Source organism: Erithacus rubecula (assembly GCF_903797595.1).
Source record: "Erithacus rubecula genome assembly, chromosome: 18".
In the NCBI taxonomy this organism is placed as follows: domain Eukaryota; kingdom Metazoa; phylum Chordata; class Aves; order Passeriformes; family Muscicapidae; genus Erithacus; species Erithacus rubecula.
Window position 1 is genome coordinate 7,403,722 of NC_136670.1, and position 26,887 is coordinate 7,430,608.

The following is a 26,887-nucleotide window of genomic DNA, read 5'->3' on the forward strand; positions in this document are numbered from 1 at the left end:
ATCTGGTTCAATACCTTCTTGGCATGCTCAGAGGGCTGGGTTTAAACAGTGGCTGAGACGGAGATGAGGCTGCTTTCCTGAGAGCTGGTCCCTGCGCGCCGCTGCCGGGGGTCACGGTGCGGGGAGCTCTGCCCTGGCCAGGTTCGGCAGGTCTGGGGGCTGCCTGTGCCGGGCAGGTCGTGCACGGCACCAGCGTGGCAGTGGAGCAGCTCTGGGGACTGGCAGTCACGCGTTGTCTTTTGTTGATTCTAAAAACACGGCTGATTCTGGTGGGAAGCTGAGCGTGGCTGTGTGCTAGGGAGGTTGCACGGCACACAGCCTCGGTTCCTGCTCCGCGGAAGGAAATCCCATCGGGATAGTAGGCTGTGGCGTGAAAGGACATGTTTTAAAATAAAAGGACTTAAAGAGAGAAAATAAACCGTCCTGAGACTCGGAGCTTGGAATATTAAACGTGAGGCACAGCATGTAAATGACTGGAGAGAGATTGCAAGGCAGCCCCCGAGAAACTGAGCCTGGCTGTAAAATAAGCAGGTTACCGATAGTCTTGCATATATTTACGATGTTATAAGAGTAGCTTCCCCCCCTGCCCTGCTCAGCCTGTGCTGTGGGAGGTTGTTCTCCTGGAGGAAGAGCTTTGGTGAAGAAACATTGTCTAGCAATTACAGCCTTGCAGTCCGGAGAGCTTGGTTAGGTTCCTGGATCTGCCAGCGCCTCGCTGTGTTCTTGGACCAGCCACAGTGGCTGTCAGTACCCGGGATTTCCACTTTTATAATACGAGGAGTAGTTTTCTAACTCGCAGCGAAGTTGGGGAAGCTCAGCGGATGCTTGCAGGCACAGTGCTTGAAGATCGTGAATGGAAAGTGGGACAGAAATGTGGAGTGTGAGCCCTGCACATGTGAGTGTCTGCCTCTGCTGGGTAGAAAATATTGGCTGTGAATGTCTGTAGAGCAGCTGTGAATGTTGGGCTGTAGATAAGGAGAGAAGCGAGGATTTTGTTTTCCAAACCCTGAGTGGTGCCGGGAGCCCTGTTCCGATGTTTGGGTGTGCCCTGTGAGTGCAGCAGCAGGATCCGACTTCCCCTTGCAGAGAGGAGCTCTGCTGCCTGACCCTTGATCGCTCAGTCCCTTGAACATTGGAAACAAAGCGATGGGACTTTACTGCGGGGTGAGATCTCTCCGGAGAGCTGGGAAAGGCAGGAAGGAGGAGGGCGGCAGCAGCAGAGCTGGGGTTCAGGGTTTGGCTCTGGGCTGGCTGCTTGGGGCGCCACTGGCACTTCCATCTGTGCCACGAGTGGTGTGGAACTGGGGAAAAGGCAGCAAGTCCTGAGACAGGCACTGGTAATGGATTGCATTCTGTTTTCTAATGAAAGTTTCATTTGAAGTTTGTTTACAGGAAAGAAGAAATTAGCAGAGGGAATTCTCCTGAGAACCCAGAGAGGAAAAAGAATGAGCTGCCTGACTTGCAAGCCAAAAGAGGGTGGAAGGGTAGATTAGATTTACCGTATTGCTCCGAGTCGTGGCTGTTGCTGCTGTTGAGAAATGCTTCCTTGTTTGGCTGGATGGGGAGCCCACTGCAAGGCTCAACCTTCAGCCAGGTTACTGGTATCCAGGGAGATTCAGAACTCCCACCTAGCCAGAAATTTCGATCCTGCTCTGGTGTCCTGTGCTTTGAGGCTGGATTTGTGCTGTGCTGTTCTGCTGTCCCTCTGCTCCTGGGTTGGGCTAGGCAGCCAGTGCTCTGGATGTGGCTGCTGGGGCCTCCTGTCCCTGGGATTGTCCCTGGTACGAGGAGGCAGTGCCAGCAGTTCATGGGCAGCGCTCTGAGGTCACAGTGTTCAGCCTTCGGTCTCTGAGGGGTGTCCTGAGGCAGGAGTTTGCTGGTGGCCTCTGCTGTTCCTACAAGCAGTGAGGAATGCAGCCAAGGACTAGTGCAGGATGCCAGAGCTGGAGTGATGGGCATGGCCAGAGGCACACTTGAAGCTGGGGCTTTTCTCTTTCTTTAGTAAAGAGGCACAAAGGTGTGAGGAGTTCCTGGAGCTTTGTGGTGTGGGCAGAGCCGGGTGGCTGCCCAGACCCAGCAGGCAGTGGATGCTGTATCCACAGTTCCCACTGCCAGGAAGGGTTCTCCTGCTGCCACCTGCACGTTTGGCTTTGCATTCTGTTGGGGTGGGCTGTGCAGTAGGAGCTGTGAGATGCTGGAAAGTGCATCCTGTTGGTATTTTGGCCAAGGGTATTTGTGCTGGAAAGCAGAAAGCTCTGGCTGGAAAGCAGGGGGTGACTTTCTGCTGGTGGCTGAATCCTGGACTGGTGAATGTGTGACAGCCTTGTTTAACTTGAGTCATTTATAGCTTATCAGTTTCTCATTTGATAGCCAGAGTATTTCTAATAATAGGTGAACATTATTGCGCCTCAAGAGAATTGTACACATTTATGAGGCACTTTACATCGCATGTGCATGCGAGGCATCCTTCGTGTCACTGCTTCTCCCCCATGTGTGAGTGCATGGAGAAGGTGATGGGGTTGTGGTTGGGGTGCTGATGCTGGATGTCCTCTGCAACTGAACCTGAACAACATAAAAACATCGTGGGTTGCTCCCCAGGCTCCTCCTCCTCACTGGACAGGTGAGAGACTGTGGGCAGCAAGGACCTTGGCATTTGCATTTGTCTCTTAAGCCTGACAGTAATCTTAAGTAAGCCTTGTGAAGAAGGCCAGATATTAGGGTGGCTGCCTCCCTGCAAATGCTTACAATAAAGACACTATTTATAGTTTGCAACAGGGAGACCTTTGCAGTTCTGTTCCTGTACGTACAAGATGGAGTTTCTGGAGAGGCAGGATTGCTTTGTGGCTGGTGTGGCAGTGAAGCTGTGCTGAGCCAGGGATGATGTGCCTGTCCTTACCTTCTGCCCTCCTGTTCAGCTCCACCTGGGCACAGGGGGGCTGCTCAGGGACACCTGATGGGTCAGGGGTCAGGGTGTCCCTGAGGGGGGCATGCTTGAGACTGCCAAGCCCTGTCCATCTGTCCATCTGTCCATCCCTTGGTGCGTGCAGGGTTTCTCAAGCTGTAAATTCCAGGAAACTCCCCGGGAGGCACATGGAAAGAGCGGGCTGGGGGCGGCACAAGCCCTGAGCCAGCAGATGTGTCTGCGGGGACGAAGAGCTGGGAGGAAAAGCACAAACCTGTCTTTAAAGACATTTGTTTGTTCACAATAAAAACTATCAGCCAGTGGCAGCCAGACAGGGCCGTTTTTATGAGGAGCAGGCGTAGGTTGGAGGGGTGCTGCCAATTACTGCTTACACGGAAAGGGAGCGGGTATTGCATTTTATCTCAGGACCAGGGGGAGGGTAAAAAAATAAGAGCAGAGAGGTTTACAAGCCTTTGAAATGTTTCAATCAAAGGAAAGCAGAGTTGAAAGTGGTTCTGGAAACATTTTCGGTGTTCCCCTGCACCCCAGGGCTGTCTGTGCCCCTGGCTTTGGGAGGGGAGCAGGGAGAGGAAGGCAGATAAAGGGATCACCAGCAGGACCGTGTCCATATGAGAACATGTATCTGCTTCCTCCCAAGCTCTGCGTTGGGAGAGTTCAGCCTGGGGAGGTCCTGCAGCCCCTCCTCTCATTCAGGATCTCAGTGCTGCCTTTATGATGATGGTTTTGAAATCCTGTGGCTGACCTTTCCGGTGCTGGAAGTGGTCCAAGGGCTGTGTCTCGAAGTACTGTAAAGGTTAGTGAGAAGGGAGAGAGGGAGAGAGAAAATGTCCTTTGAGCTGCAGAAGTGGGAGAGAGGAATGTCATCTATGCCATCGTCAGGGAGCAGGCAGCTGGCTGGGGTCCCTGGCCTGAGCTGGGGTGTCCTTGCATCACTGGGGATCTCACTCCCCCAGCCCCTTCCCAAGGTGTGTGCTGTCATTTTTGATCAGGGTACAGAGACAATATCTCTCTGGAGAGGTCTGGAGGAGCCTCCTCTACAGCATCGGGCAGTGCAGATCTTTGGGGATCCATGCCCCAGAAGCTGCTCCCACTGCTGTCAGTCCTCTGGTGATTCCTCAGTAGCAGATGATTTGATCTCAGAAAAGTCCAAGTTGTTTAATGGAGCCATTTCTCGCCTGTCCTCAGCTCCCCCACACCGCTGCCTCGCCAGGAGCACGCTGGGGTGGATGGAGATTAAAGGGTAAACTCCAGGGCTCAGCCATCCGCTCCTACAGGATGTGAGCTCTTTCTAATTGTCCTCAATTAGAGACAGTGCCATTGCTCAGGCAAGTCTTCAGGCAGGAAGCAGAGCCCTGGTCCCCGCTGGGGCAGCCACCTCGCCCTGCGCAGGGAAGGGCTGCTTGCCGTGGCCTTGGGAAACCCAAGGGGCCAGCAAGGCTTCTCAGGGCGGGGAACAGGAGCTGCCCACCCAATTGTTTTTAGAAAGGAGTGTGTTGAGGAGATGTTAAAGCCAGAGAAAGGAGGAAAGGAAATAGCTCCATGAGTTAACCCTTTCCTGTTTGCCTCCAGGATGAGACATCGGTGAGCAGCGAGGACTTTGATATGAACGACTCCACATGGATCTCAGCTGACCAGCACCTGAACTCCAGCCTGAGCCCCAGCCAGGACGAGAGCATGCGCAGCCCGCAGAACCTGCACGGCCATGAGGACGGTGAGTGCCCCGGCGGGCGGGAAGAGCCCCACGCCTCTGCCACAGGATGTTTTTGTGACTTATTAAACATTAACCAGTCTCTTCTGATCAGGTGTCCCACCTGTGGGATGGATTTCATATCAGCTCAGAGCTGGCTTCCAGTCCTTCCAATTTAGCCTCTGTGTTCCTGCTCAGCCAGGGACCTGTCCAGCTCAGAGCTGATGGTCCTTCTGCCTGGAGCTGTCTCCCAGCGCCTCCAGAAAGAGATCACTAATTCCCTTCTGAGGGGAGAACTTAGTTCCCCAAGTTCTCTTCCCAGATGATGAGAAGAGCACTGTTAGTTCTGAACACAGGAAGGATGCCAAGGCTTTGCAGCACAGTCACAAGTTTCTGTGTTTGGAAAGCTGCACCTTTGACAGGTCTTGCATCCCCCAGGCAAGAAATTGTGAATAATGTGCAGCAGCCAAAACGATGTTGTGCGGGGTGAACGTGGGTGTCTCCTCCCTCGGGGCAGGTGGTTGGAAGGGCTGAAAGCAGCACACGTGGGCTGGGTGGGAGGAAGAGTTTTGTGGAGAGAGGTGGTGTTGCGTCTGTGAAACATACAAGCTTAAAATAAAAGAGCAAGTAAATGAGTGGTAGAAGTATGAGTTGAGGTCAGAGTTCGTCGCCGTGATGCTTGGGAGGGTTTGGTGGTTGGACTGTTACCGGCTTTTGCTCAAAAGGTTGAATCCCTCATTGTCCCAGCCTGGCTGCTGCTGGGAGTGCAGGAAGGAACAGAGGAGTCTGAGGAACAACTGAGACTGGGTCAGCCCTGCTTTAAGAAAGGGGACTGAAAAAACACCCCCAAGGAAAGAAAAGGCTTTTGTGCTCGCAGGTCTCGCTGGGGTGGCTTTTAGCTGGTGGTGTGGCCAGTGGCAGGGATGGTAGAGACAGAAGGGACAACAGGGACACTGCTGTCTTCAGTCTCACATTCAGCAGGGCCACTGCTCTCTTCAGCCCAGTGAGTTTGTGGCATTTCAATTTCCGTTGCAAATCTGCAGTTTTGGGAAACTGCTGGTTTTCCCTAGGCAGCCCCAGCCCCAGAGCCAGGCAGCCTTGGTGAGGATGTGAAACCTGACTGCACAGCACTGCATCCCGGTGGTGGGATGGGCATAGGCACTTCTGCTTGCCCAGGGCCCCAGGGGGCTGTGTCTTGCCAGGAAGGAGGAATATTTTGGTGGTAATGCAGTTGCTCCCATAGAAGTTTTTGGCTCTTCAGGACTAGGCTGCGGCCTCCACCCCAACAAGTTCAGCCTCTCATCCCTGTAGCCTGACTGGGTCTCTTTGTAGCCCCTGAACTTTGCCATTCTCCCATTGGGACATTTCAGACTTGTGACTTAGCCCTCACCACTGAATTCCCAAGTCTCATTTACAATCTAGAATGACACAGTTTTGATCCCTTTGCTGAACACTATTATTCAACAGGACAGTAATTTAATAAGGGACTCACGTATTTAGGCAAATCAAGATGTTCTCACTGAATCTAAATCCTCTCTCTCTCTGCACCCTCTTAGGAATTGCTTCCAATTTTTCATGCCCTGTGGTTTTCCTTCAGAAGCAGGTGTCCTCTTTGGGGCTCTTCTTGGCTCCTTTAATTTCTTTTGTAAGGTTCTGTGGTGAGAAATAAAGCAGAAATAGTCCCATAGGAATGCAAGTGTCTCTGGTGTCAGCATCAGCTGAACTGGGTAGACTGTGGTGGATCAGAAGTGATGGTGTCAAAAAAATAAGCAAACCAAGCCCGGGGTGACAAATGAGACCCATAAAAGAAAAAACGGGAATTGCGATTTTCACCGGGCTGTCACATTTCAGAAGCATTTTGTGGACTAAGGTTTTGTGCTTGTGGTGAATGTCTGTGATCTGTATCAGAGCTCTAAATACAGACTAATGCTGTCTCATGTCAGTCCCTGTGCCAAACCAGAGCTTCCACCCAGGAGTGGAGCACACACAAGAGTGGGAATGGAAGAAGGATGTTGGGGTAACCCAGGAGGGCAGTGGGTGGTTAAAGGAGAGGGAAATTGAATGGAGCAGAGGAGTATGTTGTGAGAGGAAAAGCAGATTACTGCTGTGGGGAAGGGATCATGCATAAAGTGTTGACCACTCTTCAGTTTCCTCTTCTCTCGACCTATGAAAGCTCTTTATTTTTTTTTGGAAACAAATGTGTTTTCCGGATTCACCCGAGCTTGCTAAGGCTGTGCAAAAAATGTGAGTAACCAGCCCACATATGCAGTGGAGCCTCCTTGGAATCCAGCTGGCCAAGCTGCCAGTGCAGTGTGCCTGCACTGGGACAGCCCAAGTACTCCCAAGCTGGAAGTCTGTCCACATCTCCTGCTCAGTTGTCCCCTATGCCCTGCAGGAGTCCTGCAGAACTCTGGCCAGTGCTAAAATGAGCCCCACACATCCCCTGCAGCCAGGCTGGTCTCAACTCCTGCATCCTGGCACTGCAGAGGGATCTGGTTGTACACCCTGTCCTTCAGTTGGAAGTTTGTTCAGGACTGGATATTCTCTGCCTTCAGGAAAACCTTTTGAGTTACTAAATTGGTCCTGCCTGCTGCCGTTTGACGGGTGCGATGCTTGGAGTGTGTCTTCAGTGAAAGGCTTGCTAAAGTATAAAGTTTTAATGAAGAGTTGCCTAGTAGGAGAGCAGTATCATCTGACATGCTTGTTTAAAAAGTCTTGTTTAAAGGACCAAAGCACCAGCTCCAGGTCTTTTCAAGGCCTAGGAGTGGCAGGTGTTCTCCTGTGGCATAGAGTAGAATAGTTTGAAATCCAGAGAGGCAGGAGAGCAGGCAATTGTCATCCCATGCTTTGATAAACAGGTACCTACTAAATCATCAGAGGCCTAAAAAGCAGCTGGGAACAAAAGCCAGAACCTTCTTTGTCCTGAGTGCCCAGAAGCCTTGGCCCAGTACAGCCATGCTACAACTGATGTGAGCCCTGGAAGTTCAGGGATAGCAAAATACACCTAAAGACTTGGGTGGGTCACAGACAGAGCAGTCACTGTCAGGAGAGTCAGAGTTTCTGCTGGGTCACTGGGCACACAGTGGGAGTTGGGACACACGAGCCTGCCTGTGCAGTGACACTGAACACACACACTTGCTCCTTCCATTTTCCTTTGTTACTCATCCTGCGGGCCCCAGCACGGAAAACGTGAAGCTCCCAGCAACATCCCTTCCCAGTCGGATGTTGCTCACAGTGTACGTGCCCGCAGGAAGCCACCGGCTGCCCAAAGCAGCAGCAAGATCAACACAAACTCTGCTGCTGGAGCGGAGCTATTGTGCCGGACATCCTGGAGGGACACATCTGTGGGAGCAGCACACACTGGGAGCAAAGGGACCCTGAATGCTGCGCCATCCCGCTGTCTGGACCCGTTCCTGAAGGTGTCCCAGCAGATCTCAGGCCCTGGTGCTGTGTTGTTGTGGCAGTTTGGGCTGGGCTCTGTCCATCTTCAGAGTCTATCTGGTTCCACAGGTGAACCCTGCACTGTAACAGTGGTGGGTGCCAGGTTTCTGGATCCAACATTGCACTGGAAACCTCCCAGTTTGCCCTGGTTTGTGGGGTTGAGTGGGATATCCCACCACAGTGGTGCTGGATATTCCACACCAGGCCTGCTATGACTTTCTAGCAGGTGCAGTGCCCTTGAAAGTAGAACAGGAGTCAGACCCCGAACCTCAGTGTGTGACATGGCAAAGCGCTTGAGCTCATATAGAAGAGCCTGTGTCTTGCCCACTAACAGGATTTGCCTTGTCCCTGGCTGTACATCCTGCTCCACTGCCCAGGAGCAGTGCTCAGCCCGTAGGCAGAGCATGCTGCTCCCCAGCCTCTCCTGAAGAGCAGGGAAAACTCCTGGGTGTATGGTGTGCTTGCTGCGTGTGGGGGACATGGGGTTGCTTCATGGCACCATGGTGGACTGATCCCCTTCTGCTGAGATTCCCCACGTGCCGTCCTCGCTTGACTGGCAGCGTCCCCGCTGAGTCTGTTCCGCCCGGAGCAGCAGTGGCTAATCCAGACCTTGGAGAAAGGACTTTCTTAACCTACTTAACTGTGAAGGCACACGCTTCTTAGGGGCATCCCTTGAGGCTGCTGGCTGGGGAGGCTTCTGGATGTTGGGGACATTCCCCTGGAGTGCTACAAAGGGGGACCTCAAGGACATGTGGACAAGCATTATTTGCAGATTCTGTCCTAGGGGCTTGAAAGGCATGTCACTCCTCTGGACACCTTGCCCTGGGATGTCAGGGATGACACAGAGCTGTCCCCAGCACAGCAGTCTCTCTGCTGGTATGGCACATGTCCCACAGCTGTGGGTCACACTGCTACCACTTGATGAAATGCCCATGATGTGCTGCACATCACCAGCTCCCCTGAACCACCAGTCTAGCAGAACTTTCTGGGGAGGAGCAGCCTCTTGCCAGGTGCTGACCAAAAGCCAGACTCCATCCCCAGGTGATGTCCCACTCCACAGCTGCAATTCTGACAGCTGGCACCTGACCCCCCGGCAGTGGTGCCCACCTGACTGTGCCCTCACAGGGTCACTGCTGCAGCGTTGGGTGTCACACAGCTCAGTCAGCCTAGCTCTGGTCCAGGTGGATACAAACACCCCTGGTAAGCCACAGGGGGAGCCCAGGCAGCTGTGGCTAGTGACTGGCTAGTGCAGGAGGTGGCCTGTGAGTCCGAAGGCACTTGCTTAGCCCAGGCTGCAAAATCCTCACTGTTTCCAGGTCTTCTGAACTCTTGTTGAATTTTGGCCCCCTAAAGTCTTAAAACAAGACTAGGACCAGCAGTCAGGCCTTACTACAGCTAGACACAACCTGATCTCATTTTCATTAGGGATATATTTCCTCTTTCTCCAGGGTGTCCCCATGCTGTGTTGGCTCCACAGCAGGAGTCAACAAATGTGTCCCTGCCTCGCCTGAGCGGACTGGGCTGGTGACTCCTTTCCTGTCACCTCTTCCAGGGGCACATCTGCTCCTCCCGAGCAAAGGCCCCGGCCTGTCATAAACACCCTCCTTTCAGTGTCCTTTGAAAGTTGTCCTTCCCTGCTGTCAGGCTGGGGAGTGCAGCAGGGACACTGTGAGCCCGTGGTGGTTTTCCCAGCCTGGTACATGAGCTGAGCTCCAGCTCTCTCTCGGCTGGTGCAGGCGCTGCTGTGTCAGTCAGTTCATTCTGCTGGTGCACAGAGCAGGGTTCTGGGGGTTCTTTTCCTTAATCCAGAGCTGAGAGGATCACCAGGCTATGGACAGTCAGCACCACCTGTGCCCTTCCCTTCCTCCCCAGACTGAGTAACCACAACCAGAGGAGTGAATGGGGGCATCAGGGTGAGCCCCACAGTGCTAAAGGACAGTCCCTGAAGGATTGGGGGTGCACAGCAGGGTCTCTCTGGTGGTAGGTCTGTGTTGGAGCCACCAGTTCGGCATGAATCCAGCCTGAACCCACCAAACCCGTTTGTTTGGCATGGGGAGAGGCAGTGCCCAGGCAGCATGGGGCCGTGGCATGTCCCCTCCCTGCAGCAGGATCCGGGTGGCTGCCAGCAGCAGTGGCACAAGGACAGGCTTGGTTTGTGCCACCTCCTTCCTCAGTGTGAGCAAGGGCCAGCTCCTGGCTCAAGCATTCCTTGAGCTGCAAGGTGGCTGGAGGAGCGGCAGCAGGAGGGAAGGGACAGTGCTTGGGAGGAGAAGGGAAAACCAAGGGACAGAGGGTATTTGTGACAAGGCTGCTCTGTGCAAGACGAGCTTTGGTGCATGGGAAAATGTCCAGCACGGGGCTGGCGCGGTGAGATCGCGGTGCCGGAGGGAGCTGCTGCCTCGGGCTGGGCAGTGGAGCCGGGGCGAGACGGCACTGGGGGGCACCTTTCATGGCAGGGGACAGGGAGGCGGCCGCACAGCGCTGCCTTGTCCGGCCACGCTCTGCCTGCAGACGCGCATTGTGTCCGGCCCTGCCAGATGTCTGCCTCGTCAAGGGCTCTGGCCGAGGCAGGGACCAGGGAGGGAGTGTGGAGGGTGGACACTTTGTCTGGGACATAACGAGGTTTGCGTTAGCGAAGGAAGACAGGAAATAGAGCGTCTTAACTGGAACCTGGCCAGCCCCAGTGCACTGCGGCCCTCAGCCACGTTGCTTTTTCCTTTCTTTTGCATCTTGGAGGCAAACGCTGGGCAGGACCTGGAGAAAATGGGCTCTGGTCTCTGACTATGTGAGCAGTGCAGGGCCAGGGCTGTCCTGCCACTCACCACCCAGTCATGGGTTCAGGATCCCTGCGGCACTGGTCCCTTGCCCTGATGAGTGTGGCTCTAACACTCAGCAGTGGCCCTCCCTAGGGCCCCCTTTCCCACTCGGTCTCTCTAATTTGTATTAAGTATCCCTTTCTCGCAGGCTTTCCTCCTCCCCTTCTTCTCCCTTCTTGTCTCTTTTGTGAGTGAATAATTTATGGCACTTTTCATCTTCCTGGCTGTTGTTCCAGGCGGGCGGTGGTGGGATGCTCTGTGCCCTCCTGACAGCCACTCCCAGGCTGGGTGTGCAGCTCCATCCTTTTCCGGTGCCACGGCAGGCTGGAAATGGGACAGACCCACCCACAAGGCACAGGAACTCAGGTGTGGCAGAACCACTGCCGTCACCCATGGAGCCATAGCAGGCTATTGGATCCAATATGGCCCATGGGGCACCAAAGGTCACTGGTAGGACCTGGCATGGCTGTGACACCCACAACTGCCCAGGCAGGTGGGCAGCAGCCAAGGGAGGGCTGCCCCAAGGCCAGCCAGGGGTCCCGTGGCAGTGGGATGTGGGCAGAGCCGGGTGGACCCTGGCCCACTGCATGGTGCAGGGCTGCGGCGAGGTTTCCGTGGGCCGCTGGCTCTTACATAAGCTCATTGTTTCCTGAGTCAAAAGAGGTTTTGTCTCCGCTCTGGAGATGTGACAGGAGGAGGAACAATTTGCCCCATTCATCTTTAACTCTGCTCTGGAGAGTGGTGCGGTGGCCTGCGCCGGCAGAGACGTTAAACCCAACCACTTCCCCGCCGTAAAATCTCCCGGGGAGCAGGTGTTGGAAATCGCCCCTTCCCCTCCTGATCTCCTCAAATCCAGCGCCACAGAAATCAAGGATAATCCAGCAGCCTCTTCAAAATGAAAACGCTGAGCCCTGATTAATTCATTTAATAAGTGACTGATCCCCTCCTCCCCCAGCACCACAGCCCAAGAAGCCATTTTGCTTCTTGCTCTCCTGGGCTGATGCCGGGGAGATGCCGGGGCTGCAGCAGAGGCACAAGGCTGCTCCCCCACAGCCTCCTCACCAGCCTCACCACGTGTCTTGTCATGGTCTGGCCTCTGCAGAGGGGCCAAAGAGGGCAGCACTCCATGGACCTCGGGCCAGCTGCCTCTGTTGGGCTCTCCAGCCTCACCAGTCTCTCCCACACAGTGCCAAGGTCTGCTCCACCTCCATGCAGCCCGTGGAGCCCCAGCTTGAGGGGATTAAACAGGAGAACGAAATAGTCCCGTTTTCCAACCGAAAGATCAAACCGGTTAGAAGTGACATTGTTTTTGCAGTTCCATCTGCTTCAATTAGGGCACGGGGGTGGAGCAGGGGGGCTCCCAATTATCCTCATTAGAGGGGCTCCTCGTGCAGCCAAGCTCCAGCCGTGAGCAGGGAGCTCACCAGGCTCGTGCTGGTTGATAATGAATATATTCATGGCTGCACAGCCTGGCCTTGCTCGCCTGCTGCTGCTGGAGCCCTGCTCCTGACATGTGCTTTGGGCACTGCTGGGAGATGTGGAAAACCTCTACAAGCTCTGGAACTTGGTGGGTTTTGCCAAAATGGAGTGTGGTCAACACAACCCCACCACTGCCCAGAGTCCTGACACGGCTGCCAAAGCAACACAGGAGCCTAAATGTGGTCCCAGCACCCAAGGTGGGAGTGCTCCTGCTCCCTCTTCCCCAAGACCCACTTTGCTGTGGGGTGCCCCAGCTCTTCTCAGGAGTTCCTGTAGGCTGGAGATACCCCAGTGAAGCTGCCCAGGGAGCAGCCCCATCCCCATCCCAATAAGGAGACTGCAGCTCTCTCCTGAGCTCATCTGCATTTTCAAGCTGGCTGAAGCCATTCCCATTGAGAGCCAAGGAGTCACCAATTCGAATTTGTGGCCAGTTCTCTGCTAACAATGCTGAGATTAACCCACCACTTTCTGTGTGGAGCTTCTGGGAGAGTGTAACGTAAAAATACAGAAATAAGAAAATATCTGTAGCTCATGGGTTAAAGAACCTCATTATTTACGTACCTCCATCCTTGCATAAACTAAATTGTTCTTTTAGTAGATGCTGGCCACTGATATTAGATTCCCATTTCATTTCCTTATCCCACCTGGCAGGTTCCTAGAGACATCTTTCTCTTTGTTTGCAGTATCTTTTGCCTGTAGCAAACCCAGGGTTCGTAAATGCAGCAGCATCGGGTGGAAACCTGACGTGCAGCTGCTGCTGCCTGTGTTTTGTGTGACACAAAAGAAAACCTGAGACGTGGAGGAATCAGGGCGGTCCAGGTGTCACCCCCAGGATCCTGTCTGGTGTCAGCAGCCAGTGCAGGACTGTGACTGCCTACAGGAATGGGGGGCCAGAGCTGGGAGCTGTGAGGAGGCTGGAGGTGGATGGGCAAGGGCAGAGTGGGATGCCCAGGGTGGATTGGGGATGTCTGGGATAGTCTGGGGATGCTCATAGCAGGTTGAGTGTGCTTTCATCCCTACAGGGGTGCCCAGAGGAGGTTGGGGATGCTCAGGGCACCTGCACATCTTCTCCCAGGTGACGCCTCTCTTGATGCCCTTGCCTGGCAGAGATTTTGTGCCATGATGGGCGCCCAGCCTGCTGGTGCAGGTGGCCATGTCAGGGCTGCCAAGGAGCTGAGGGAGGAGGTCCCCACATCATCCTGGCCATGGCGCCGATTGGCCCAGCGCTGTTGCTGTGGCTGTGCCCGGGCCGATGGCAGGGCCTGGCCTACAGCTCGTGCCTCCGTGCACGGGAATAATTCTCCTTAATCCTTCCGAGAGGCATCGCTGGATGAGACTGGAGCCTCCCTCTGGGAGCCCCATCTCCCCTGGCGCACAGAACAGTGCTGGGGGAGGGACAGCCGCCATCCTGGGCAGGGAGGCCTCTGTGCCCCCGGCCACCTGCCCGCTCCTGCTGGGGCCACAGCCAAGCCAGCATTGCTCCTGCACTGCTGAGGGACAGCAAAACCCTGGGGGGCTTAGAAGCAGAGCAGTGCCCTGGGCCAGGAGGGGTGTGGAAGCAGGAGGTGGCAGTGCCCCCAACATCCTGCCCCTCCAGATGCAGCAGGAACCTGTGGACATGGCCTGGGATGCAGCCACCCACTGCAGCCCCAGTATTGCACAGGAGACTGGAGCTTTTTTTGGGGAAGTGGCTCGGAGGGTGCCCCTAGATAAGTGCTGGCTGCTGAGCCCCTCTGGAGCCCCGCACTCCCTGGCACAGAGCACTGTGACCAAGGGCTTTTGCCAGGACCCAGCCCCGTGGTGGGGCGGGTGACGCCTGCCACCGGCCCGGAGCGCCCGGCACATAAACACCACCCCGGGGATTAGGTCAGCTCTGGTCATCGCTCAGACGAATAAGTGGATCAGCACAAGGGAAAGGAGGGGGAGGGAGCTCTGCTGAGCAGGGAGCTCCAGTAGGGACTTTTTAATTTAGGGGCTCATGGGGCCAGGAGCCACCTTGGCGCAGGCGCGAGGCTTGGCAGCGAGCACTGGCGCCCGTGGCGGGGTGACTGGGGACACGCGGCGGCAGCCCCGGCCGGCCCCACAGTCAGCTCGGATGCCCGAGTGTCCTCAAGTGTGTTTATTTTAAGGGATACAAAGTCCTGGGCCACCGCAGGGTCACCGCAGCACTCGCCCAGCCTCGCAGGAAAGTTTCCGCAGGTGCTGGCAGGGGGAGGAGGAGGGTGGATGGCAGCAGCTGGGCACCATCCCGCCGCCCTGCGCCTGCACACCTTTGGACCTGGCGCCCGTGTGCCAGGGGCCGTCGGCACGGGGCTGTGGCCGCCCCGCAGCCCCGGCCCATTGTCCCAGGGTGGCCGGGCCGGGCGCAGGGACGGCCATCTGCTCGTCGCTGCCGACAGCTTCTTTGTTCACCGCCCGGCGCACGCTGGCGCAGGAAGCGGCTCCCACGTGCTTCGCCCTTTCCCTCTCACGGAGGCACCTAATGAAATAAAGGATTTACTGCGGCGAGGGGGAGGGAGGGGAACAGGCTGAGCAGTTTGAAATGTCGTGCCTGGCCCTGGGGCTGGGCTCCCTGGCCAGGTGCAGGCAGGGTGGGTGCAGCAGTGCCGGGCTCTCTGCCGCTGCTGGGCTGTTCTTTGGGAGCCGCCATGGTGGGAGCAGGCACAGGCAGGGAGATGGTGCCAGGGCCTGGGGTGTGAATGCGGCCAAGGTCTGTGAACTGGGTGTGTGTGGCACCGCCATTGCCAGGGCCCTGACCTGTTTGTGTGGTGGGGAAAAGGCCTTTCATGTGCTGTGGGGATGGCTCTAGGGCATGTGGAAACCAGGAACAGGAGTGTCCATGTAGGGTGTGGGTCACTTGGGCTTTGAGTGAGATAGGAAGGACATCATGCAGCCTCTGTCCCCTCCCTGAAGCAGCATGCCAAGGAGGAGCCTTGCTGGGTGGTGTGCCAGCTGTGAGCAGAGCTCCTAATGCTGCTTCCAGGAACCATGGATTCAGGGTTTTCCCACCAAGTGAGCCTGTCCTTGTGTGTCATGCCTATGGCTCAGCACTCTGCAGAGCTGCATGTCCTTTAACCACCAGTGCAGGAACTTGTCACTTCCCACTGCACCCAGCCCCAAACTGGGCCAGGAGGACGGCAGGGGACCTGGTAGGGAGAGGCAGTGCCCCTTTCTCCTCCCTGCAATGCAAATAGAAACCGAAAAGGACCAAATTCCAAAGTTCTTATTCAAGCCCAGGCACCATGGCTGAGGGCGGAGGCGTGGGGACTGTCACCTGTGGAGGACTGGGTGGCTCGGGCATGGGGCACGGCAGCACCTGGTGTGCTTTGAGGGATGAGGGAGTGGATCCCTGTGACAATAGCCTTGCAGGCTTGGACACCAGCATCCCTACTTCCATCTGCTGTATCCCAGGGGCCAAAGCACAGCAGTGCCAGCCTGGCTCCCAGTGGCTACTCAGCCACCAAGTGAGCCCAGAGCAGCTTTGGGAGGGTGGTCGTAGGGTGCCAAGGAGGTAACCACACATCCCTCCTTGCAGATGACTCCTCATCAGAGAGCTGCAGCGGGAATGGCTCCTCCACCCTGAACCCCTCCACCTCCAGCAGCACGCAGGGCGACAGCGCCTTCCCCGAAATGAACGGCAATGGCACCGCAGCCCCCATGGACTTCACTGCCTCGGCTGACGACCAGCCCATCAACCTCTGCGACAAGCTCACGCCTGCCCACATCACCCCTAACTACCAGTCTGACAGCTGCAGTGCCGACGGGCTGCGCAGCAGGGTCAAGTACGGGGTCAAGACCACAGCAGAGGTACGGCCTGGGATGATCTGGGAGAGCCAGGGACATGCCTCACAACAGAGCTGCCCCAGAGTTGGGCACTGCAGTGGGTTCATCTCACCCCTGACCAGCTGTGTGAACAGTCACCATGTGACAAGGAGCCCATTCATGCTGGGTCAGGCAGTGTTTTCCACAGGATCAGGCAGATCCATGGCCCCACCAGCCAGAGCTGCCATTGGGCCACCATCACAGGTTATCACAGGCTTGCTGACCCCATGACGCTGCCCTCTGCCCAAAGCAGGCAGGAGGTGACACACAGGGGAGCCTGGCCATGGGTTCATCTCCCTGAGTTGCAGGGGGGCCTTCGGAAGAGGTGACAGACACAGTGAGACAAGGAGAAAGGGCAGGTGCATGAGGTGAGAGCTGCTGGTGGTAACCCCTGTCTTCTTTCAGTCCCCCCCGTACAGCTCTGGCAGCTATGACTCCATCAAGACAGAGGTGAGCGGCTGTCCCGAGGACCTGACTGTCGGCAGGGCCCCCACAGCTGATGAAGATGATGATGACCACGACGACCATGAAGACAATGATAAGATCAATGACTCGGAGGGGATGGACCCAGAGAGGCTAAAGGCCTTCAATGTAAGGAGAGCTCCACAGGGAGAGTGAGCCCACCTGCCTTCTGTCTCGGGATTCTCACCACCTGCTTTCTCATTTGCAGATGTTCGTGCGCCTTTTTGTGGACGAGAACCTGGACCGGATGGTTCCCATCTCCAAGCAGCCCAAGGAGAAGATCCAGGCCATCATCGAGTCCTGCAGCCGGCAGTTCCCCGAGTTCCAGGAGCGGGCGCGCAAGCGCATCCGCACCTACCTCAAATCCTGCCGTCGCATGAAGAAGAACGGCATGGAGATGGTGAGTGGCCACCCCAGTGCCCTGCCCTCATCCCAGTGCCCAGGGCAGCGCATCCCTGAGCATCCTCTCTGCTTGTGTCCCTGCAGACCAGGCCCACGCCGCCTCACCTGACCTCAGCCATGGCAGAGAACATCCTGGCCGCCGCCTGCGAGAGCGAAACACGGAAAGCAGCCAAGAGGATGCGGCTGGAGATCTACCAGACCTCCCAGGTACAGTGCTGGCAGTTGGAGGTGGGCGAGGAACAGAAGTGGAAGTGTCCTATGGTGGGGTCAAAAGTCTTTCTGAAAGTCTGAGGGTCTGCAGAAAAGAACCCTGTGGTGTGTCAGGCCAATGGGGATGGGAATGCTGGTTTGGATTGGCCACGCTGCGGCCACAGGACACCAGGCATCCCTGCACTGTCTGTCCTGTTGGCAGCAGAGGACAGCCAGGCTCCTTGCTGGACTAGGTCTGTGTTTCCCCTGTGCAGGACGAACCGATCGCTCTAGACAAGCAGCACTCCAGAGACTCCACAGCCATCACCCACTCCTCCTACTCACTGCCAGCTTCATCTTACTCCCAAGACCCAGTCTACATCAATGGAAGCCTGAACTACAGCTACCGTGGTTACGGGTCCCTGGGGGGCAACCTGCAGCCCCCTGCATCCCTCCAGACAGGCAACCACAGTAATGGTAAGTGGCTGTGCCAGTGGCACGGGGAGCCCACCCTGGCATTGCCTCTGCTCCACGCCTGGGGAGTGCACCAGGGGCTCCTGGCATCCCCCACAGTGAGCTGTTTGCTGGAGGAGAGGCTGGTGCTGCTCCCACAGCTCCCACAGAGCCCAGTCATGGCAGCACCTCTCCCACTGCTGCACAGAGCTGTTCCAAAATCCCTTCTTGTCCCTTCCGTCTGGCGGCTCCGCTCACGTCATCAGCAGGTGGTTAATTGTTGAACTGTACTTGGAAGGACGGTTTGGGTGGCACTGGTGGAGGGAAGGAGTGTCACTTAAAAAAAAAAAAGAGAATCTGTACCAGATTCTCTGTTAATTATTAACAAGGGCGGGCACTTATCGCTTCCCTGATCTCCTGCTGGTATGAGCCGTTCCGCTCTCGGGGATGGGGACAGGGTGGGGGGCACAGCCACAGCTCAGGAGGGCTCTGAGGGGCTAGGGACTGCCTGGGAACATTGGAGAAAACAGGACTGATGCTGCAGGGCAGGAAGGCAGAAGGAAAGCATAGGCAGAGCTTGAGATTAGGAGCAAGTGAACAGAGCAGAGTATCCTGGGCTGGAGCAGGGCACACAGGAAGGCTCCAAGGTACCTGGTGACTCGCCCACACCTGGAGCAAGAGGTGTGGGATAAGACCACGTGTTCCCTCTGACTCTGTGCTGCAGCAGTGGTGGCACGAGGGGCTGGATCCCTTGCCAGTCCTTGTCTGGTCCTTGCACAATCCCTGGGTTGCCATTGCCTGTCCTGGTGCGCTCTGGGCTCCTGCCCCAACCCACCCCGACGGGAGCCAGGATTTGGAAGGATGTGATTTCCGGAGGCCTGAGAGATGCCTGTCTGGGATTAACTCTTATCATCCCTTCCTAATGCTTCTTAACCCTGAATAAAGATCCTGTCCCGGCCTCCGGCTGCTGAGACCTAATCCTCACAGCCATGGTTCCTCCCCAGAACAGCACAGGCACCCAGTCCCCTGCTGCCAGGCACCCTCCTTTGGCTCATCCATGTGAGACAGTGAACGTGCAGGAAGGTCCCTGAGCAGTCCCAGGAGGAGCAGACAGGCCCTGCATGCAGCACCCAGCAGCATTTGCCTTCTTTCTTTCTAGGGTGTTTTTAAACCTGTGGTTTGCAGTTGTCTTTTTCCAAAGCTCCAGCCCAGTCCTTCAGAGGGAAGAGCACTCAGGAAGGAGCTGTGTCTTCTCCTCTCTCTGAGCAGAGGCCCCGCAGGGCTTTGCTGCCCAGAAGTGTCTTCACCCTCCATGCCCCACCTCAGGCAATTCTTGCTCAAGCCCACATCCCTGCTCCCAGCTCCTTCCCCCCTGAGCTGGGAAACAGGCTCAGGCTCAGTTTACTGCTGCCTTTTCTGTCCACTGAAATTGCTTTCGCATGAGAGCCTCCTCCTTCTTCTCCTCCTCCTTCTCCTCCTCCTCCCCCGCTTTGAAGCTTTGGTTCTCTTGGCATGGAGCACTTCTGCTGGTGCTGCTCCTCCTGCAGCTCCAGCATTGCTTTCCTTGAATGCTTTCCATTCCTCCCGGGGCAATGAGCTCCCCTCCCTGCCACCATCACCAGAGGCACCCACCTGGACTTGGGAACAGTTGAACTCCCCCATCCTGGTTTGCAAACAGCCTCAACACCCAGTCCTTGCTCCCATGGCTGTCCCAGGAGCTCAGCCATCCCAAGGTCTTTCTCCAGCATCACCAACTGCTCCATCCACCTGTGGCACCCAGCTCACAGCCCAGGGATTAGTTCAGTGTCTTCTCTCCTTCCCTCCAGGCTGCAGCCTCTCCAGCCTCCTCTCCCTGACTACTATCACATCTCTAGTACATCTCTTGGCACTTCTCTCTTTTTCACAATTGATTGTGTGTTTCTTGCTCTTTGTTTTGCTTCTCTTACTTAGTCCAACATGAAGATAAGTCCATTTTTTCCCCTGCCTTTACCTGCTGGGGTCACTCATCAAGATAAACCATGGAAGCACAGCCCATGGGGGATGTTACTCTCCATATGCAGAAGGAAAACCAGAACCTGGAAGGTGATTTTGATGGTGCAAGTGCCAACAGGAGCTGGCTTACCTCCCAGCAGACCCTCTCTTCACAGAGCTATGGGCTGCAGGATGGGATTTTTGTCATGTTGGCTCTGAGACTTCTTTATAGAACCACAGAATTGTTTGGTTTGGAAGAAGCCTTAAAGTTGACTTCACTCCAACCCCCTGCCACAGGCAGGGACACTTTCCACTAGAGCAGATTGCTCCAAGCCCTGTCCAACCTGGCCCTGAACACTTCCAGGAATGGGGCAGCCACAGCTTCTCTGGGCAACCTGTGCCAAGAATTTCTTCCCAATATCCCATCTAAGTTTGCCTGCTGTGAGATGAAGCCCCTTGTTCTGGCACTCCCTGCCCTTGTCCAAAGACCCTCTGCAGCTCTCGGAGCCCCTTTAGGGACTGAAAGGAGCTCTGAGTTCTCCCCAGAGCTTTCTGTTCTCCAGGCTGAACAACCCCAGTTCCTTTAGCCTGTCCCCCTAGCAGAGGTGCTCCAGCCTTCTGGACCTGTATTCCTGTTGCAGAGGCAGTGAGTGGCTGTTCTGGTGTCTGTGAGAGCAGGAGCTCCTCACACTATCTGGGCACTGTGGGGACCTTCCAAGTGGTGCAGAGGTCTGGAATCACAACGGGATGAGCGCGGGAAAGGTTGCTGTGCCTGAGCTTCACTCTCGCTTTTCCTTGGCAGGTCCAACCGATCTCAGCATGAAAGGTGGGGCCTCCAGCACGGCCCCCTCCAACAGCAGCAGCCGGGGCATGCAGGCGGCACAGCTGAGCCCCACGGAGATCAGCGCCGTGCGGCAGCTCATCGCCGGATACCGGGAGTCGGCGGCGTTCCTGCTCCGCTCTGCAGACGAACTGGAAAACCTCATTTTACAGCAGAACTGACTCCCCGTGTCTGCATCGCTCCTCGGTCGACAAGACAATTCGTACCTGCTAGAGAGAGGCTCCCGGCGGTGTCCTGCTCAGGACCACCATTGTCCTCCCACCGCCTGGTGGGAACATGTAGTTTTAGAAGGTGGGATCCAAAAGACCTGTTTTCTTTTACACTCCAAGCACCTGGGACTTCAGGCACAAGGACACGTTTTGGAACCGTACCAACACCCGTGCCTCCGGCTGACCAGAAGCCAACCCTGCAGCTTGGAAGGATGTGGGACTTTGAAGGGCAGAAGGGAGCCTGGGGAGGTTTGGGGCTGCAGATGTATTTAGAATAACCTTTGTGGACCCAAATGTTAGATTCCCATCCCTGGATAATTTCCAAGTCTTAGGTGAGCTGAATCACATATTTATTGAGAAATGGACCCTCCTCTCCCCTTAGTAATTTATTTTTCTGAAAATGGATTCTTTTGAGTTTGTACAGATTGCCAGTTTTTTTGTCTGTCTGATCAGAAGGAATTTATTCCTGTGAAATAACACATTCCATATCACTACACTACTAATTTCCAGGCAGCTCTGCCTGTTTCTCTGGTGAACCCTTGTCCCACAGGGAGCAAGTTTGCCATCCAGCCCTTGACATCGAGGCTGCTCAGCCTCCAGTGAGCGTAGGTGGGAGCTGAACGGCAGCGCAAGCGTCCTGCTTAGGCCTTTGTTCTAAGGGGTTCCATAGCAGCAGTGGGGTCTGAACCTCCCACAGAGACTCGGCAAGCTCAGCAGACCTCCGGCTGGAAGGACATCTCACACTCATTAAAGTCATTGCAGATAAGAGAAGGAAGGAAGAAAGGAAGGAGATACCTGAGGAACACTGTCTTGCGGTCACCATCCGTACTCTACCTCACACTCCATTGTGGGCTTCTTCCAGGACTGGCCGTGCTGGTCCTGGGGTCAGTGAGTGTTGCAGACATGGGGATCGTGCCGAGGAGGCTGGAACCTCCGGCTGGGGTCTGCCGCGCCCGGCCGTGCGCGCCGCTCCGTCTGCAGCCAGCCCCGGGCAGCACCGGCACACGAGCCCGGGGTGTGAGCAGGGCAGCCCCAGGGCTGAGCTGGAGTGGTGACCGCCCCTTCTGCGGGAGAGACGGGCAGCATTGAGCAGCAGAACTGACAAAGTCCTCTCCGGGGCCCAGGATCCTTCCCCCTCCCTGCTCACAGTCCTGGAACAAGCCCACAGTTCCCAAAGTGTGGAAGAACCGTAGTCCGATGACCATTCTGCCCTGTTTCCACCCCCCCACAACGATGCACTTCGTTTTGCTCAGTGCAATACCTACTGCCAGTGCTGCTAACCCAGGGACCTCGCTCGGGCCAGGGGTGCTGAGCCCAGCCCAGCAATGCAACGTGCTCTGGAGCTGTGCAGAGACCAGCGAGGGTCCCGTGCTCCCTGTCCCCCGCAGCCCCCCCACTTGGCTGAAATCCACACCATGAGATAGAAATGCGATAAGTGTAAAGCTGTTTTGTAGGTAGAAACTTTCTTGGTTTGGAGCCAGTTTTTATCTTATTTTTTGGCCACTCGGAGCCAGCGGCCGGGGGCTGCTGCTCCAGGGGCCAACGCTGGTGGCACAGCCTTGAGCAGCCGCTGGTCCGGCCAGGAGCGGGCCTGGGCAGTTCCCCTGTCCCCCTGACCCCATGATGCGCCACACACTGGAAGAGAAGCAAAACTTTACCCTGCTCTTAGTCTCAGAACAGAAAAAGCTGCTGGTTCCTGAGGCCAGGCGTGCCTGGCCCCACAGCAGAAGGGATCAACCGTTGCATTGACTGTTTTCCCCAAACCTTAAACTTTCCGTAGCATTTGGAGAAAAGGGACCCAGCCCCTCACCATGGGGTGCAGCTGAGGGGTCAGTGCAGAGATGAGGTGATGGCGGCTCTTAGACCTGAGCCGATGCTGGAACCAGGAGCATCGTGGCCACACCCATCCCCTCCCTGGTGGGGAGGGGGCCCCGGGGACGCCAGCCCCCAGCCAGGGCTCAGACTTAACGCTTTCCCCAGCACTTCACAAGCCTGCTTGGTTTGTCCACTGCATCCTCCCATACTTGGAATTTATGTAAATATTTATTTTTGTGTGAATACCATGAAGTAACAAACCTTTGACAAGATCTGTAACCGCAGCCATTTGTGAAAGTCTTACCGTTCAGGCAGGAGAGGCAGAGACAATCGCTGTCCTGGGATTCTCCCTCTCCGTGGTCTCCTGCCCACGCCTGTGCCTCCCTCCTCGCCAGAGGCAGTGGAACCTTTAGCCATAAGTTTGCCATCAGTTTGTACTGAAACAGAGGTAACCCGGGGGCACACGGACAGACCACCAACAGCTGGGTTAAGTTTTCTTTATCCAAGTCATTCCTGATCACCTCTGAACCTGTCTCGGCACATGTGGAAGTTCAGGAGCGCTCACACGTGGTCAAACTGCTGTAGAGGACACTGCAAAGGAGGGTGCCCAACACCGTCCTGTCCCAGCACCTGATGTTCATAACCTGCAGCTGAATGGTACAGACTCAGATTCCCAAAGCCTGGTGACAGCCACATCTGGGACAAGTTGTGAAACAAACGGGATTGACTCCGATTGTCAGGGATTTTTTTTTTTTCTTTTTTTTTTCTTTTTTTTTTTTTTTTTTTTTTTGTGAGCCACAGCGTTCTGGTTCCTTTGGCATGAGCTCCACAGACATCTCCGTGCTCTGCAGCTGCTCCATGCTCCACCGTGGCTCCATGTGCTCCAGGACTGTTCACAGCCACATTCCTGCGCTCTCACTGGGCAGGACGGGGTCAGGAATTGCTAGTCCAGGTTCTCAACAAGAAGGAACAAGCAGGAGCAGAATACACCAACTCTCCAGATATCTGAGAGCTGGAAGGAGAATGCTGGGTTAGCAAATGGTCTGGATGGTCTTGGGTTTGGTTAAGAAAAGCTGATCACTGGTTGAAAAAAAAAAGCGGTTTTTTTTTGTAAATTTGATTTTATTTCAACACACCCATCCTGCCCTGGACGTGCGGTTCCCATGACACTGTTTCTCCATGGGAGAGTGTTCCCGGGGTTGTGAGCAGACGTACCTTGTACCTCCCTGATCCCAAGGGCCACCTCCCTCCCGGAGCGGCCGTCGGATTTAGTACCAGTTCATGAAAAAAAAAAAAAAAAAAAATGCTGCTTTGAACTCAGAGGGTTAATATACTTTTGATTTGTAATTTTTTGTAAAACTTTTTACAAGGTAGCATAGTATTTCACCAGACACCAACTACAATCCGTCCATGGTCTGATTTTTATATAATTTAGTGGTGCTTTAGAAACTTTTGTTCGGTTGTTTCGGAGCTGCACAGCTCAGTTCTTCGCCTGTATCTACCTAAGACCAATGTGAACCTTTGTATTTTTGCTCCTAATTTTGGACTCAGTGAAAGTGTACTGTTTACATGTACAGAACTCCCGACCCCGTGTGTTCTGCCAGACCTGCTGTTGAAGAGGAAGCTGCCCCTCACCCAGTTCGTCTGCTTAACCCAGCCACAGCCTCACCCACCCACCGCCACGCGCCCACCCCGAGGACACCCACCAAACACACACACCCTTTAAGCAATTTTGGGTTTTGCACAAGCTGTTGTGGTTTTATTTTTCCCCCCAGTAGTTGTACGGATCAGCTGCAGTTCCAATCGGGAGCTGATCCGGAGCTCTCAAGCCCCAGATCTGGGCAGTGCTGCTGCCTCCCCATCCTCCTCCTCCTCCTCCCACACAGGCAGGAGGGCGGCACTGCCCAACTGATGGAGGGGAGCAGTGGAGGGAGCAGGGGAAACTCCTGAGCAGAATTGGGAATACTTTAGGGAAGGGGTGAGCTCGCCCACGCCGCTGGTTTGGGGTGGAGGGTGGGAGTGCAGTCCCACGGGAGGCTCCCAGCGAGGCAGAGGAGGCTCTTTGGGAAGCTGCTGCTTTCCCCAGGGCTCCTAGAAAGCGTATGGCACTTAATCCAGCTTCTAAGGTGACACTTTATTGCTTAATCAATTGACTCCTTTGGAAATGATATTTTTGCAGATAGGCACCTATGCAACTTCATGTGGCTCTTAAGCAGATGAGCACTTCCTCCTCAACGAGCTTGATAAGAGTTATTTGTGTTATATACTGTGGATTTTTCCAGTAAATGTGGCTTAATATTTTAATTCTTAGAATGTGTGTCTATTATATATGTGATGCAACTTAATTCTGTTCTGTTTGTGGAATGATTAGCACAGGCCAACTCCCTGTCCCCTCACTTAACAAAGACCAATGAGCTGTTAATCGAGCTGTTATCTCCATGGTATTACTTGCTAAATGCACTGATTTCATAAGTATGTGGAATCCTTTTTTTTTTTTTTTTCTTTTGAATCTGTATATCATATATAAGACTGAATCTACTTAATAAACACTGTATAACAAAAAGGGCTTTCTCCTCCACTGTCGAGCCCCGCTGGGTGCTGCTGGCCCCAGTGCTGCCCCTCGCCCCAGGCCCTGTGCGAGAGGTCGGTGCCATCAGTCACCAGAGCGGGATCTAAATTTAGGTGTTAAAAGGAAGAAAAAACCAACCAAACCAAACCATCTCTCAGTCCTGTTGACATAAGCTGTGCTTTCCATTCCGTAACAGACAGCGTGGGTACCAGAGAGAGCAGTGGCAGCACTCACAAAGGGGGCAAGGCACCAGTTTTATGCTTAACTTATATTTTGACAAAATTAATTTTGTGAAGTGTCTGGTTTTTGTGAGAAAAAAAAGAAAAAAAAAAAAAAAGAAAAAAAAAAGTTTTCATTGAAGTTTGTGCAAAGTTCTCCCTCATGGAAAATACTGATTTTTCGTTATCAGCTTTATTCACTAAGTATAATAAACCTTTGCATCCATCAATGTTCCTCTTCCAGCGCTGTATAGATACCATCTCCTGGTGTGCTCCTCAGGAGCCCCAGAGGGGCCAGGGGTTTGCAGCTTCCATGGAAATGCAGCTGCCCGGGGTGTGGGGATGCTGGGGGCAGGTGGGTGGGCTTCCCCTTCCCGGACCCACCTGAATGTTTGTGTTTGTAAATGCACATCCCAAATGGAGTTCATTAAAGTCTGGCAGCACAGCACCATGGCCCTGACACCGTTGGGTCTGTGACTGAGCCTCTGGCTGAGCTTTGCTCCCAGCTTTCCAAGGGAGCGTGGGAGGGGGCTGCCAGCCGAGGGGATGAGCAGGGCCTGGCCCCACCAGCTGCAAACCAGCTGGCATCACCTGCTGGGGCTTGCACAGCCCCGGCCAGACTGGCTCAGGATGTCCCCACGCCTGCAGATGGCCCTGCCGAGCACGACAAACAGCAGCCCGGCTGGGAGAGAGAAAATCTGTTACTTGGCACACAAATATCACAGAGGAAAAAAAAAAAAAGGAAAAAATGTGTATTGCGCTTTGTGAAATTCTGATGTTAATGGGTTTGACTCTTGAAACCCCCAAGCTCCCCTATTCCAGAGGTAGCTAATCCTGATGCCTTCACCCCCCACCCCAATAAAACAGGGAAGGATTAAATACTGAGTTTTAAAGCTTGGCTAAGTAACAACTCTACTCATTTTTTGCATTCCCCGTACTTAGCTTATTTAGATTATCCAGGTATTCTGTGTGCAGACAGCCTGCCAGAAGCAGAACATCAATGAACCACTAAAGACCACAAAAGCTTTTTTTCACCCCAAATGCTGGTGCTGGACCATCTGCTGCCCCTGTGCGAGGTTATAGCTGCTGTTCTGCAAAGGCAGCGCTGAGGAATGCCAGGAAGTCAGGGATTGTGTCACCACCAATCTCAGCACTCCCACAGCCCCAGGCAGGAGATCCTGCTCACCCTGCAGAACATCCAGTGAGAACCCAGACATGTATCATAGTTCATGTTATTTCCTTACTGCTCAGAAAAGAGAAAGGACTCAGCCAAGAAGAGTTTTCAAGTAGTTTCAATAAACTGTAATCAGTATCACATTTAAGCTCTTGAGAAACACTTTTAGATCCATTTATCCAACAATGAGGGCAGTTATAGCAGGACATGCCTTGACACTGGGAAAAGCCCCAGTGCTGCTGCCCACAGGCATCACCCCAGCAGGGCAGGGATCTTCTGTGACTGGTGGGGGCCCCCACAGTGTCCCACAGCCCCCCTGTGGCTCTCAGAGCCTTCATGGCATCCATTCCCCAAGAGCCACACAGCATCTCTGCAGGAGCTGCACCATCTTCACTGCTCTCTAAGTGCATAAAACC

The 26,887-nt window shown here is 54.8% G+C and overlaps 1 protein-coding gene across 1 annotated transcript in view; it reads left to right on the forward strand.

The window, feature by feature from the left end:
* Positions 1-24,812, forward strand: part of NOL4L (nucleolar protein 4 like) — a 62,393-nt gene extending 37,581 nt beyond the window's left edge. Inside the window, 7 exon segments of the mRNA XM_079321335.1 lie at positions 4,493-4,634; positions 15,882-16,153; positions 16,574-16,759; positions 16,839-17,030; positions 17,117-17,239; positions 17,497-17,698; positions 20,448-24,812. Coding sequence (XP_079177461.1) covers positions 4,493-4,634; positions 15,882-16,153; positions 16,574-16,759; positions 16,839-17,030; positions 17,117-17,239; positions 17,497-17,698; positions 20,448-20,647 — 1,317 coding nt within the window. The 3' untranslated portion in view covers positions 20,648-24,812.
* The last annotated feature ends 2,075 nt before the right edge of the window (positions 24,813-26,887 follow it).